Genomic DNA, 13,525 nt, shown 5'->3' with positions numbered 1-13,525 from the left:
CCAACCAGATTGGCCTACACAACAGGGTATAGGGATGAAAGACATAGTTCGTGATATGCGTATACAACAGACTTAGTCTTTGTCTGGTCAAGATATCGGGCTCCCCCTTTCTAAATTTAGATGCAGTAGAAAATTTTCTTCAATGAATAGTCAAAGCCTCCTTTCAGCTATTTTGAGGTACAATGGCTGTCTAGCCGTACCAGCCTCTGGCCCCGGGGCCGGTAGCGGACAACTCCTGACGATGTTCGATCATGGGTTCTTCAAAGCCCAGGGTATCAATGATGTCTTGCCAGGTTTCCATGTCCATAGATAGAATAGCCTGATGCTTAGAAGTTGACTGGCGAATAGCTCCAACATCATCACCCTCTCGATCTACCGGTGCTAAACATGGTGTCAGTATCGAGATGAATGACCAGAATGAACTACCGTTGCAATTTGCATCACTGTGATACTTACCTAATGCAGGGAGACCATCTTCGTCGAAATCAATCTCCACTCTTCCATCTCGGATAAGAAAGCTCACGTAGAAAAGATTCTCGATAGTTTGTCCGAATGACTTGGGATTGACCACAAATCTCATCAAGTCGATACCACCGGTGCTCCGTAATCCATGCTCGTGCATAAGCCGGGTTTTTTCATCCTCTTCCATATCATCTGTGATCAGGTCTGCGACTGTTTCTTGGGCATTGGCCTGGATCTTGTAGAGTTGCTGAAGAATTTTGCCGCAAATAACAGTCAGATCATTCTCCTTCTTAGCGAGATCATCGACATTGAGGATTTCGGGTCTTGTCTCCGTCAGGCTATTTGGACGAAACGGGGCACTCCGCTTTGCCGCCTTGCGCGCCTTCTTTTCGACCGATAATGGACCAAGAAGAAAGCCAGGCAGCGCAGGCCGCCTGACATATGGCAAGCACGCGAAATGGCCGAGATGAGCCCAGTTCATCATGTCTCCTTCATCTCCTACATCCCCGCCATCATCCTCATGTGCTCGATCATGTACCGTTCGCCGTCGTTGCCTCTGGGTGCTCGAAAGTTCTAGGGATTGGTCATTGGCAATTCCCCCACCATTTCGCATATACGCGATGCACTTGGAAATAAAATCGTCCCCGTCGATTCCTTGTGACAGGCTGCCTTGTGTGAGCCTCAGGGTCTTGCGGTACGAAAGGTCGGTTGTGCTGACAAGCAGCCGTGAATCAATCGTGGCTTCAGTCGTCTGTCGTACTTGCTTGGAGAGCTCGTTGGCCCGCAAAATGGTCTCATGCAGACCATGAGAGTCGCCTTGTAGATATTCTTCGCTGTTTTCTGTGATGTTTCGAAGAAGGTCGCGAAATCCCTGCTGAACCTTTCTTCTTTCTTCTAGTGGTTGATCTGGGTCGTAAACATCGTCGGAGTCGCTATCGTGCTCATTGTCGCCGTCGTCTGTTGCTCGTTGGGGATTTCGCTTACGCTTGGTGCTTGACTGCACCTGCGGACCTTCTCTCTGCCTCATAACTAAGCTCTCTCGCCGTAGCGGTTGATGTCGTGACTGGCGCGAGCCATCAGACTCGGTATCTGGAGAATCGGCACGCCGAGTTGACATGGCGACAGATGGAAATTGTCATAATCGTGATTAGATGGCAGCTAAAGAATATCTTTCATGACTGCAGCATGATTGAGAGTCTGGTGACGACAGGAGCTCCTTGTCTATTTGGCAGTTTAGAGAATTCTGTGCTCGCAAGAAAACAATAGGTGCCCAGAAATCAGAAGTGACGGGGCAGAACGCGCTTTCCGAGACTCTTTACGCGGTAGAGCGTGTTAATGGCCTGCGGAAGGTAGGTAGTGGCTTTGGCCCCATTACTACTATAGGTACCTAAATAAGTCTGCAACGGTCTCAGGATTAGAGCCAAACAGTGCTCCGCATTCCTACTGCTGCTATAAACTCAATACTGTTTAGCTGCTGTCATCAAGTTCTAATTCAGAAGCTTGTAAAAAGGTAGGGGACCAAATATGTATACCAAGCCAATGGCCAATACAAGGGCAACCCCTCCAGCAATAGCTCCTTTGCCCGCAGCGCCCCCCCCACCTTATGAAGCACATGCCAGTCCATTCATTCTCTCTGGTTGTAAAAGAGCAATTCTCATTATTTAGAACTTTCCATATTACAAATGGGCCGCCTGCAAAAACACAAGGTGCTGCTAGATGAGGCTGATTCTCGCCCCATCTATAGGGTAGAGTTCCCAATACTATTCTACTAAAGATCCTAAAGCTCTGATTCCGCTATATCCGGGTAAGATTATTGTCGAGCATCTGGACTTGCTGAGATAGGGCCGCTCCGAAATACCTAGCCTAAGAGGCTGATGGCTGCACCTCATCGGCGAAGTTACTTGCAGTCTAAGCCGCTCTGTCCTTCGATAGAGCAAAGAGGGCCTGTAGAAAGCCCAAAAAGGCGGAGCCTCGCGCTGTCATCATGTAGGTTCTCGGCTCTATGGAAAATGCCAAGATTTGCTCCGCCCATAGTCATGCTCCCCGCCCCAATAATCCTCTGCGGAGAGCCAGTCGCGTGCCGATTCCCGTCGCTTGCGGCTCGTCTCTGAGAGTTCGGAATGCATGGGAACATAAGTAGCACATCTGCCCCTTTGGCTAGGCCATGGAGGCGCCTTTGATTCTTGTCATCTTGTATCTATGTCAGTGGTATCTCAAAGATGTTGGCTATTGAAGCTTTTGGCAAATAATCCCATCTTGCTTCGCCTTTGAGCTTCCTCGCTAGTGTGTTGTCATAGCAGCCTCATATCACATCTGTCTTCGCTTTGGTGTATAGTATTGCCTCTATTGCCACTATATAGTATTCACCAACTATCTAGCGGCGTTTGCACGGGAAGCAGCTTCGTGCAAATCTAGCTGAGAGCCTCGATATACTTTGACCTGGAATCGCCTTGATTTGATCCATAGTATTTTGTACTGTTTGGTTACTGCGTCACCGCCATCATGACAGGATTAGCCTCTCTACCCCGGTATAGCACAGACGACTTTGATGCAGCCTCAGTTCACTCTGCAGCTCCCTCTTATGGTATGTGAAGCTACATAGTGATTCCGTTTTGTAGCTGGCAACGTCCAATGGCGGTGAGCGCCTCGGAATATGGAGTGTTTAAATCACTAACGCCGAGAGCAGTCTCAGAGGTGCCTTCATACCGCTCTAGGACGACGCATAGCGAAGCCCTTCCATCATATGCGGCCGCAGTAGCAGGAACGGCATCGCGGAGAGACGCCTCCAGAGCACAGAACTCTTTGCCCGGGACGCAGACTATTGGACTACCGCCACTTCCGCCGCTCGCTTCAACAAGTGCCTTGAACACTCACAATTACCGGATCCCTACGTGGTCGGCCAACAACGCACCGGCGGCCCGTCACTACCGCAATGTAGCAGAGAGGCGGGCTACGGACAGATGGCTCCAGGCCGCAGCTGCGGAATTGATTGTTGGCATGCGGGACTCTGCGATCAATCGACAAAATAACAGTAGAGAGGCCCCTCTCCGCCCATTAGAAGATCCATACTTGGTCGGTGAGCAAGCCGCTGCTGAAGCCCGCCGGCGAAGGATTGCCAGCGAGGTTAATGAGAGCATGTTGAGAGAAGAAGATAAGCAATGGGACTGGATGCTGGCCCAGATGAAGACACGGGAAGAAAGAGATAGACCTTCGACTCGGGTTCGACAAGAGGCAGCTCAAAATCGGCAGAGAACGTTATTCGGCCGGATCGGTGGACGGTTACCACGATAACAAGCACCACCACCCTCGTTTGCTCATCCTAACAGTAGTACATTGCTACCTGTCTTGTATATCGTTTGCTTTGTAAACCGTCTCATACGTTGGCGTTCCTCCCTGACTTATATATGGCTAGATACCTCGTATATAGTGTACGGAGAAATGGAAACAGTGTTATTTGCCTGCTAGCGGTTTTGATTTTAATCTTTGCATTACTATTGCTTTATGAAGAAAGAAGCCACCCTTAACAGTCCTCAGGAGTGGATGAAAGATTTGTTATACATTACCATGGCCTGAATCGAAAACCAGAATCTAAACACAGTATTTACGTGTTTCGCCATGTTACACAGATCGTAGCAAAAACAATAAAAAAGACACCCCCTTTACACATCCGACGTCTAGAGAACACCCAATGAATATGGAACACGCTGATCGGAGCCATTTAGTTGTAAACATCCGTTAAACTGTGAAACGCACTCGTCTCGGAAAAATCGAATTCAGCTCTTCGTGTTGAGCAAAAGAGCAACGATGAGCCTGTAAGGACGGAAGATTAGCATAGATAAAACAGTATGAACAGAGTCGATTGCGTACCCGTAAAGGCCCAGTACTTCGCCAAAAATAAGAATTAGAACCATGCCGACGAATATCCTAGACTGTGCCATGAAGGCACGGACTCCGGTATCGCCAACGATGCCGATGCAGTACCCAGCTGCCAGCCCGGTCATTCCTACAGATATGCCACATCCGAGGTGCATGAAGCCTCTAAGGTATGTTAGCAGATGTTTCAAGGTAAGCTCCGGGTTGATCGACTCGACGAACGTGAAAAGACTGTAGCTCTTTGCTGAGGGGGCGGCGAGATCTTCTGCAATGAGGACTGCAATGACAAGAGAGTAAACTGCTAAGATACCAGACATGATGACTGGAATCAGACACTAAGATATGGTTAATGAGTCTATGGTTTTAAATTTCATGATACTTCAGGCGCCCACCTTCATGATAAGATCCGGTCGAAAGGTGCCAACGCCGGCAATACCGATGCCTGATTTAGCTGTCCCATAGGCAGCACCGATAGCTAATAGGACATATAATATTTAGCAAAGTCGAAGAAATCGGAGGATTGGGAGTTAATTCGGCGAAGAGGAAGTCGTACATCCAAATATCATTGCAGCAGCAATGCCGCCCTAGATTAAGCGTGTCAGTCAGCTACTGTCAGGGTCTCCTTTTATTGAGCGGCGATCGCTTACCATCCCGATGAAGGGCGCAAACTTGGGAGCAAGTTCTGACTCCATGATTATGATGTAGCCACTGGTATAGAGAGGACAGAGGTAATGGCGGAGGTCGACACAGAGCTAGGCGCGACCAGATGGGAGAAGAATGGCTTCGGCGTCCGGTGTTGAAGCTGGCGTCATGGCAGCCAATGGTAGCAACTAAACATCACGTGATTGTGAGTGACTGAATTCTCTCATTGGCTGGTCTGGCTATTCGCATCCCTGAAGCAGCGTCGGAGTACAGACTAATGCTCCGTGGAGGTACGACTGCGATTAGCAGCTGATTGGCAGCTGTAGGCGTCTATATGAGGTATTACCTCATCTGTAGCGGCTGGACTGATTGCCCGAAGCTCTTAGAATTGCTTGAAGCTCTTAAAAAGCGCAGTGGAAGCTCTCTTAGTTCCATAAATGAGGTAGCTCTGACCGGATGCCACCTACGTGTATATACGGAGCTCTCTGATTCACGTGAGATTGATCAGGCAACAAGTGAATTTTTCTCTTTAGTATGTAGGAAAATAGCGCCCATCGCAAGTTTACTCTTATGATACGATATGTAGAAACTGTGCCTTGTCGGGGCGGACGGTATGTGATTGAATTGAGGTTTACTGTACTTCAATAGGCGGTACTTGACGGGATGTATTGCGCTGTTAACTGCGCTAGTCTACGCAAACTCGGCGGCCAACAGATTCTCTCGCCTTCCACGTTTCAAGTTCCAAGTTGCTAATGACTCTGAAAGATTAATCTTTGGGCTTGGATAATGCTATTACTAGGCTAGATACTTGTTGTTTAATACTGGGGCTGCCGATACGGAGAACAAAGGCACGTAACAGCATCATCAACATGCTTTAGCAGGCCCTCTGCAGAGGTAGGCCATTTTGAATGCCCCATAGCTCTGAAAGAGGTGCGCTAGGCTTGGCGCTGCCTTCCATGGATGTCTTGCGGGTAGGTTGACTCCCCTGTAGGCGGTGCGGCGGTGCCAACAGCACGCCGACTCAATCCCACTATCCCTGAGCACTCCGTAATACGCGGCGACCACTTTACGTACTTCCTATTTCCCAGCCTAGCAGTTTATCGGACAGCCAAACCACTTGCTAGCCACAAGGTAGGTCGGTCGGTCGCCAACCAGCCATATCTGCCAGTCCAGCTGCGAAGGACTGACTCCCTCCGGGTTCCTGTTTGGCTTGACGGCTGCTCTGCATCGTGAGGCGTCCGCTGGGTTGGAGAAGAACGGCTTGTCTGGGTTCGAAACGCGACCAGCCATCGTCACCCACGCCGCAGGCAAATCTTGCGCCTACTCCCCTGATGCACCCTTCTTGACACGACACAGCGTCCGTACCCCAAGACTACAAGGCAGCGGCATTGCCAGAAGCGTTGAACACTGGGGCTTTTATTGACCTTGGTCAGTTCCTCTGAACGGCTTTGAGAAAGGGAGACGAGCGCTCCACCACTGGTCCCCTTTCTGCCACGGCCGAGAATCCATTCCAAAGGGGAAGCGCTTTCCCACGCAAGGCTCCAAATATCGATATCCTCACTACGCCAGGCTACGACGACACGCGAAGCAACGCGGCCGACCGGGACATCTGGCTGGCTAGAATCGTATAGAGTCTGACCGCTCTAGCGGCTGGCCCTACGCACCACTCTCAGCTCGTTTGTCCCCCTTCTCCCCTTGAGTCTGCCGAGAGCACACGATCTGACTGCTCTCGCTCGCTGTCTGCAGCGCAGGAAACATGGCCGACTACCAATACAATCCCCGGGCACCTCCTGGCCAACGCCAGCCGCCGCGGGGCTATCCCGACCAGAATGGCAATTATCAACGGGATGCCGCGTTTTCAAATATCTTTGGTGCTGCCCCCCCGGGGGGGGGAAGGTCCCAGACCATGACATCGGCATCCGTCCCGCCAATGCTCGACCAAGGAAGGACACACACAATATCATCTGCCTCTGGCATGCATCGCCAACCGCCTCCTCGTCCTGGCCAGGGGTATTACAACGATCGTGAACAAGCCCCGAGACCTCGGCCGGTCGATCACATGGCGAATGGCAACTATCCGGGCCAGCGCTCCGCTTCAGGGCCTCAAGTTCCTTCTTCTCAAGCACAATACCTGCAGCAGCAGCAACAGCAGGCCAGGCGTCCTTACCCAGGACCTCCGGGTACAGGGCCTCCTCGATTCGACTCTCGCGGCCCGCCGCTACCATCTGGGGGCCCGAGAGGCCCAGTCCAGAGGCCATATCAAGGAGGACAGCCTCCTGCTTTGAATAGCGACGCATATCGATCGCAATCCCTAGCCTCCATGCCCCGCCCACAGATGTATCCTGGGCAAACTAACTATAATCAGTCGTCTGCAAATCAGTTTCGGCAAGCGCCCTATAACAATCAGCATGCTCTCTCTAGGACAACTGCTCAAGGTAGGGTAGTCCCGGACCGCCATGATGACCGTTCAATGTCATTAACTGGTGTTTACCATCCTCAAGATCGAGATGGCACACAAACCATGAGTGGGCGAGTTATTCCCAACCGGCGAGCGCCGAACGATGCCAACCCAGGCTCAGGGTACTCAGCCCAAACCGCCCACTATGCCCCTATGCCAGGGACGCAGACGCGGACACAAACCATGACCTCTACAAGTAGCACTGTGGACCATGGAAGAACTTTCTCTATGGCTTCCATGATGTCTACAGCCTCCACGATAACCCCGCCTAGCGAGTCTGACGCAGGCACGCTCGTCCAAAGACCAGGAAGAAGCAGATCCATCGACAGCGAGCGCCCGACCACTGCGACGACGAAGATCCGAGCCCCGCTTGTATACCCGGCCCTTCTTTCACGAGTGGCCGAATGCTTTAGGCAGAAGATTATCGTGGGCGACAGAACGAAGAACGAGCTGACGTATAAGAATGCTTTTTCTGGTTCAGAGGCAGTCGATGTACTATCTTACATCATTAGAACGACTGATCGAAACTTGGCTCTGTTACTGGGTCGCTCTCTGGATGCTCAGAAATACTTTCACGATGTCACGTACGAACATCGGCTGCGAGATTCACAATCCGAAATGTACCAATTTCGAGAGAGTCTGATGGATGAACCTGAGGATACGCCCGTGAACGGCGTCTTTGTGCTACTATCAGAGTGTTATTCGCCTACTTGCACGAGAGACCAGCTTTGCTATTCTATTGCCTGCCCTAGAAGACTAGAACAGGTTTCTAGATTGAACCTGAAGATTACCTCTGGGCTGCGCAAGGAAGACTCTGCCAATGTCAACGATGACGAGGTTGATAAGACTGATGAACAGAAGCTCTGGATCAACTCGGTGCCAAAGGAGGTTGCTGACGCAGTCAGCGAGCGAGAAAAGAAGCGACAGGAGGTTATATCCGAAATCTGCTATACCGAACGAGACTTCGTCAAGGATCTTGAGTACCTACGTGATTTCTGGATTATTCCTCTGCGGTCCAAGGCGTCGCCAATACCCCTCCAGCGTAGAGAGAGAGTGGTCAAGAATATCTTCAGCAACATCATTGATCACCCAAGTGTCCATAGCGTCAGCTCACGTTTTGCAAGCTCTCTGACTACCCGGCAGCAGAAGGATCCTATCGTGCAGAATATTGGTGATATTTTCCTGGAGTTTGTGCCGCAATTTGAGCCCTTCATCTTTTACGGTTCTAGACAGCTGGAAGCCAAATTTGAGTTCGAAAACGAGCGTTCCATCAACCCCTTCTTCTCCAAGCTCGTCGACGAGATTGAGCGGCGAAAGGAATCAAGAAAGCTGGAGCTTAACGGTTATCTTACCAAGCCAACCACGCGTTTGGCCAGATACCCTCTGCTGCTGGAGAATGTGCTGAAATACTCGGAAGATGGCAGCGCCGACAAGGAAGATATTCCAAAGGTTCTCACCATGATCCGAGATCTTCTAGGAAGAGTGAATGCAGAGTCTGGCAAAGCCGAGAACCGCTTCAACTTGCGAAGGCTTCAGGAACAGCTCCGGTTCCGACCCAATGAGCGCGTCGACCTGAAACTTACTGAAGATGGCCGCGAACTTGTGTTCAAGAGTCAGTTCAAGAAGTCGCCTACTGAATCGGCTGAGTTGACTGGTTTCCTCTTCGATCATGCGGTTTTGCTTGTTCGCATAAAGCAGAATGGCAAGGCCGAAGAAGTCAAGGCTTATCGACGGCCTATTCCCCTGGAGCTGCTTGCCATTCGGGAAATGGAAGAGGTGATCCCGTCTGACGGCGGCGTCAAGCGGTCGGCATCTAGCTTGTTACCGGCCATACGGGCCAATGCAGGGGACGCCAAAAAAGGAGAAGGCTGGCCCATTACCTTTAGGCATCTTGGCAAGGCGGGATATGAGCTCACGGTCTATGCCGCCAACCAGGCAGCGCGGAAAAAGTGGCTTGAGCACATTGACGCCTCACAACAACGGCTCCGAGCGCGAGCCGACTTCTTCACAACCAATATCATCTCCAGCAACTTCTTTGTGGGAACGAACCAAGTTAACTGTGTCTCGCCATTTGGTACGTCTTATAGTTTCCTTACTTCCCACCTTACCCCCCTTCCCCCCCGAGAATTCTGAGAGCTAACTAGTGAACAGACGGAGGCCGCAAGCTCCTTTATGGTACTGATAACGGCGTCTATATTTCAGATCGCAAGAACACAGAAGCAGTTCCTCGACGTGTCCTTGAAACGACCAGTGTCACCCAGATTGATATTCTTGAAGAATACCAGCTTCTCCTTGTTCTTTCCAACAAGACGCTACTCTCTTACTCGCTTTCTGCCCTGACGTCTGACGATCCTGCTCTGGCTAAGAGACCTAAGAAGATTCAAAACCACTGTAGTTTCTTCAAGTCTGGCATCTGTATGGGTCGACATCTCGTGTGCTGTGTCAAATCGTCAACACTATCTACTACCATTAAAGTGTTTGAACCTAATGACGCTATGACCAAAGGAAAGAAGCAGAAGGGTCTCGGAAAGCTCATGGGTGGTGGTTTTGATGAGCTGAGACCTTTCAAGGAGTTTTACATCCCAACCGAATCGTCTTCTGTGCATTTCCTCAAGTCGAAACTGTGCGTGGCATGTGCCAGAGGCTTTGAAGTCGTCTCGCTCGAAACACTTGAAACGCAGTCGTTGCTTGACCAGGCAGATACCTCTTTGGATTTCGTGGCCCGCAAAGAAGGAGCCAAGCCCATCCATATTGAACGTCTCAACGGAGAATTTCTGCTCAACTACTCAGAATTTTCCTTCTTTGTCAACCGAAATGGTTGGAGAGCTCGACCAGAGTGGAGAATTGATTGGGAAGGTTCACCTCAGAACTTCGCGCTTAGCTACCCCTGGATTCTTGCATTTGAGCCGAACTTTGTTGAGTTGCGCAATATTGAGAATGGTGCTGTGCATATTGTCCCTCACAAGAACATCAGGATGCTCCACAGCAGCACTCACGAGGTATGCCCTTTTCACCCAATATCAGTTAACACATTTTGTGCTGTTCCCTTTACTGACTGATTCACGATAGATTATATTCGCTTATGTAGATGAACGAGGAGAGGATGTAGTGGAATCCATTGATTTTTGGAAGAGCAGCAGGCGATCGGACGTGTTTGGCGCACAACCGCCCGCACAAACTACCCAACAGCGATAATGGTAGCCTTCGTTCAACAACATATTAGAATTCTTTAATTTCCAGGAAATTCTTCTTGGATTCCACGAAATCGCAAAGATACAGTTGCCTCAATCCCGAGAGCAATTTATTTGAGAAACCAGTTTTTTTCTCTTAAACTCTGTTTCTTTTTCTTCTTTGCTATTTCTCTTCTTTTTATTTTTTTTTAAAAACCTTTTACATACACCGCATCAAGCACTACAACTCCAGTCGGTGCGAGATGGGGCATCTACGCTTGATATGAGCGTAGAAAGAATCAGAGGCATCCTTGCAAACGCTTTTAGCGCCCACAGAGGTCTGTTTTAATGTCATTCTGCCTTTTTTTTTTTTTTTTTTTTCCATTTCTCATTTCCGTCATTTCTCTTTATTGGTTCTTGTTTTCTGCTTTTGGTCGTATGTGAGCGGCGAGAGTGAGCTAGGCGAGTGTAGGAGCAGCAAGCAAGTGGATGAGCTCACCTAGAGCCATCCGAGGAGAGGGGATGGAATTTGAGTATCAAAATGAAGGGAGACGTTGTACGTAGATGAGAGTGGGAAGCTTTGTAACTTAGGGGCATAGGACTTGAAACCCGGAACTTTTCTAAGAGGACGCTTATAATTGGAGGTAGATTCATTTACACACAAATACCTGTAGTAGACGTGGCAGCTCGCAGCTTTTGGCATATCTGTTTGAGATTTCATGTAACGAGTGATTGATTCAAAGAGGTTCTAGGCAATATTTACTTATGATACACTCGACTTGTCTCAATATTCTAAGTCTGTCCGCTTTTACAGCGACAGCAGTGAGACGAGAGACAGCGAAGAAAAAAGACGGATGAAGCGACTGTGATGTAAATGAATCATCCATAGTAATTCCCTAATCATCACTCTGGGTTTCTTTTTTCTCCCACTGCCGGGGACACTAACCATACGGCCATTGCGAGAAGCCATAATAGTCCATCGCTGTTCTCTCCTCTTCCTCTGCCCCCTTTCCCCTTCCCACAAGCCTAATTCATCCAACAGCACCTCCACGACCGTCACGGCACGGAGCGAAGAAGTCGCCGCTCTGCTGTGGCGCGGAGCTCGCGTGCAAAGGAGATGAAGGTCAAGCAGCTGAGTGAAGACGAGGCCAAAGGTTGGTTTGTTCGCCTTGTATGAAGTGCTGGCGTGGTGGGCTGGGTTGAAGATGGATCGTAGAGTTGGGTCGGTGGAGGAAGAAGCCGATTTGTAGGCAGTGGATGATGACTGCTGATCTGGCAGCGGCAGTGGAATCGAATTCATGTTTAGATTATTCTCATGGCTGTGAGACTCCGAGGCGTGGGCACCGGAGTCTGTAGAGTTGAGGAGGAGGATGAGCGGGTTTGAAGGGAGCGTTCTGGAAAGATGGCGGAGACGGGTGGCGAGGAGGCGGAGGGCGACGTGAGCGGCTGATTTGTCGCGCTGGGTAAAGAAGCTGGTGAGGAGGGAGGAGAAGTGGGTGATGAGGACGATGTCGGGGGTTGAAGAAGCTGTTGTGGTGGTGGACTTGCCGTTGTTTTTGTTGTCGACTTGTCTATTCGGAAGGCTGTGATTATCCGGCTCTGTTGTTGCTGTTGTATCTTTAAGATTGGTGTTGGGCTGAGGATGGGGGGGTTGAGGTTTTGATATTGGGGATGATGGAGGGGATGGCGTCTCATCTTCATCTTGGCTGTCTTGGATCTCGGCGACGACAGATGCTTCCCCTGGCGTCTCTTCTTTGCTTAAGACAGCACCATTACAATCGCCATCAACATTAGCGGGAGTCGGATTAGGCTGCGCTCCCATAACAGCTATTTCTTCGGCTGATTGTATCTCGATAGTCTCCTCTTCCTCCTTACCACCTCTAGGAGCAGCAGCAGCAGCCGTGGCGTCCAGATCCGCCAAAACCTCATCCAGCCCATCCATATCAAAGACTCGTGAAAGCATGATTCGATCCAGACAGTCTCTCCTCCGGGCCGCAATTTCATCAGAGCCTGAGACGCCTCTTGCTTTGAGCTCAGCTGTCATGGCGTTTTTCAGCAGCACGACAATGGTGCTGGGCGGCTTCGGCGTGATGACTTGGACTTTTTGAGCGGCGCTGTCCAGGAGAGAGCATGCCAGCACTTGGAGACCTAGCTGTGATGACGAGTCATTAGCTATCACATGCTTTGTAAGAAGCGGGCAGAGAATCTGAGAATGAGTACAAATCAAAAGCACTCGTATTTATATATAGTCAGCAAAAACTCACCATCACGCCCACTCCATCTTCATCCTCCGCGCTTATCCCAACAACGCTCCCCCGCTCAAACCCGCCCGCAAGAAGGACATAACTGTCCAGATCCTCGCATCCACTCCGGCACGGCCCCAGATCCCTCACAAAATCTCGACGCTGCTTCTCAATGCTCGCAAGGGCTGAGGCTGACACAGGTCTGGGCCGTGAATTGGGGTCTCGTTGATGAGCTGGCGGGGTGAAGGTGCGATGACGATGTGAGGCTGCCGCCATGCTGTTCTTATTATACAATAGACGTTGCTAATAGTATATTTCTTGAGAAATACTTTGACGTGGGGCGTCTGAAGTAATAAGCTATAAAGCTGATTTATCCCAAAGATGACGCTCGTCTTATGGCTCTGTGAGGCATGCTTAGCAATTGTCGTCGCCCACTCTCTTTAGAATTGTATACCTATTGGATGCTACACAGAAAAAGACGCCGTCCAGCAGTACGAAATTGAATCTTGACGCTCAAGAGATCATGATTGATGATTCTGCCATACCGGCGTGTATGATGGATGTTGAGAGAAGAGCGTCATTGTGGAGCCGCCATCAAAGGTGAGAGCGGGCGCTGGTAAAGAAGCCGCCAAGTTCATCATCTTAAGAAGAGTCTTGGTAACACATAAATAAAGTAG

The 13,525-nt window shown here is 50.0% G+C and overlaps 5 protein-coding genes across 5 annotated transcripts; 2 read left to right on the top strand and 3 right to left on the bottom strand.

Moving 5' to 3' along the window:
* Positions 1 to 190: 190 nt before the first annotated feature.
* On the bottom strand, positions 191 to 1,579 carry TrAtP1_012545 (uncharacterized protein; the record flags this gene model as incomplete). The annotated part of the gene is made up of 2 exons (XM_014090092.2): positions 191 to 381; positions 457 to 1,579. The coding sequence occupies 2 exons, from the start codon at positions 1,577 to 1,579 to the stop codon at positions 191 to 193; spliced, it is 1,314 nt and encodes a 437-aa protein (XP_013945567.2).
* A 560-nt stretch (positions 1,580 to 2,139) lies between these two features.
* Positions 2,140 to 3,936, top strand: TrAtP1_012544 (uncharacterized protein). The gene is made up of 2 exons (XM_014090093.2): positions 2,140 to 3,046; positions 3,149 to 3,936. Exons 1-2 carry the CDS (start codon positions 2,965 to 2,967, stop codon positions 3,751 to 3,753), a joined length of 687 nt encoding a protein of 228 aa, XP_013945568.1. The 5' UTR covers positions 2,140 to 2,964; the 3' UTR covers positions 3,754 to 3,936.
* On the bottom strand, positions 3,929 to 5,359 carry TrAtP1_012543 (uncharacterized protein). The gene is made up of 6 exons (XM_014090094.2): positions 4,983 to 5,359; positions 4,889 to 4,919; positions 4,728 to 4,810; positions 4,558 to 4,670; positions 4,330 to 4,500; positions 3,929 to 4,272 (listed from the first exon to the last, which is right to left on the bottom strand). Exons 1-6 carry the CDS (start codon positions 5,025 to 5,027, stop codon positions 4,236 to 4,238), a joined length of 480 nt encoding a protein of 159 aa, XP_013945569.1. The 5' UTR covers positions 5,028 to 5,359; the 3' UTR covers positions 3,929 to 4,235.
* Positions 5,360 to 6,020: 661 nt separating this feature from the next.
* TrAtP1_012542 (uncharacterized protein) lies at positions 6,021 to 10,986 on the top strand. Its single transcript, XM_066115572.1, has 4 exons — positions 6,021 to 6,653; positions 6,724 to 9,509; positions 9,587 to 10,434; positions 10,505 to 10,986. The coding sequence occupies exons 2-4, from the start codon at positions 6,734 to 6,736 to the stop codon at positions 10,628 to 10,630; spliced, it is 3,750 nt and encodes a 1,249-aa protein (XP_065971671.1). The 5' UTR covers positions 6,021 to 6,653; positions 6,724 to 6,733; the 3' UTR covers positions 10,631 to 10,986.
* Positions 10,987 to 13,455, bottom strand: TrAtP1_012541 (uncharacterized protein). Its single transcript, XM_066115571.1, has 3 exons — positions 13,303 to 13,455; positions 12,870 to 13,249; positions 10,987 to 12,753 (listed from the first exon to the last, which is right to left on the bottom strand). The coding sequence occupies exon 3, from the start codon at positions 12,647 to 12,649 to the stop codon at positions 11,414 to 11,416; it is 1,236 nt and encodes a 411-aa protein (XP_065971670.1). The 5' UTR covers positions 12,650 to 12,753; positions 12,870 to 13,249; positions 13,303 to 13,455; the 3' UTR covers positions 10,987 to 11,413.
* Positions 13,456 to 13,525: the final 70 nt, after the last annotated feature.

The sequence above is a fragment of the Trichoderma atroviride genome, chromosome 7 (assembly GCF_020647795.1).
Source record: "Trichoderma atroviride chromosome 7, complete sequence".
Classification (NCBI taxonomy): Eukaryota; Fungi; Ascomycota; class Sordariomycetes; order Hypocreales; family Hypocreaceae; genus Trichoderma; species Trichoderma atroviride.
This window is presented reverse-complemented; position numbering and strand designations above follow the sequence as displayed.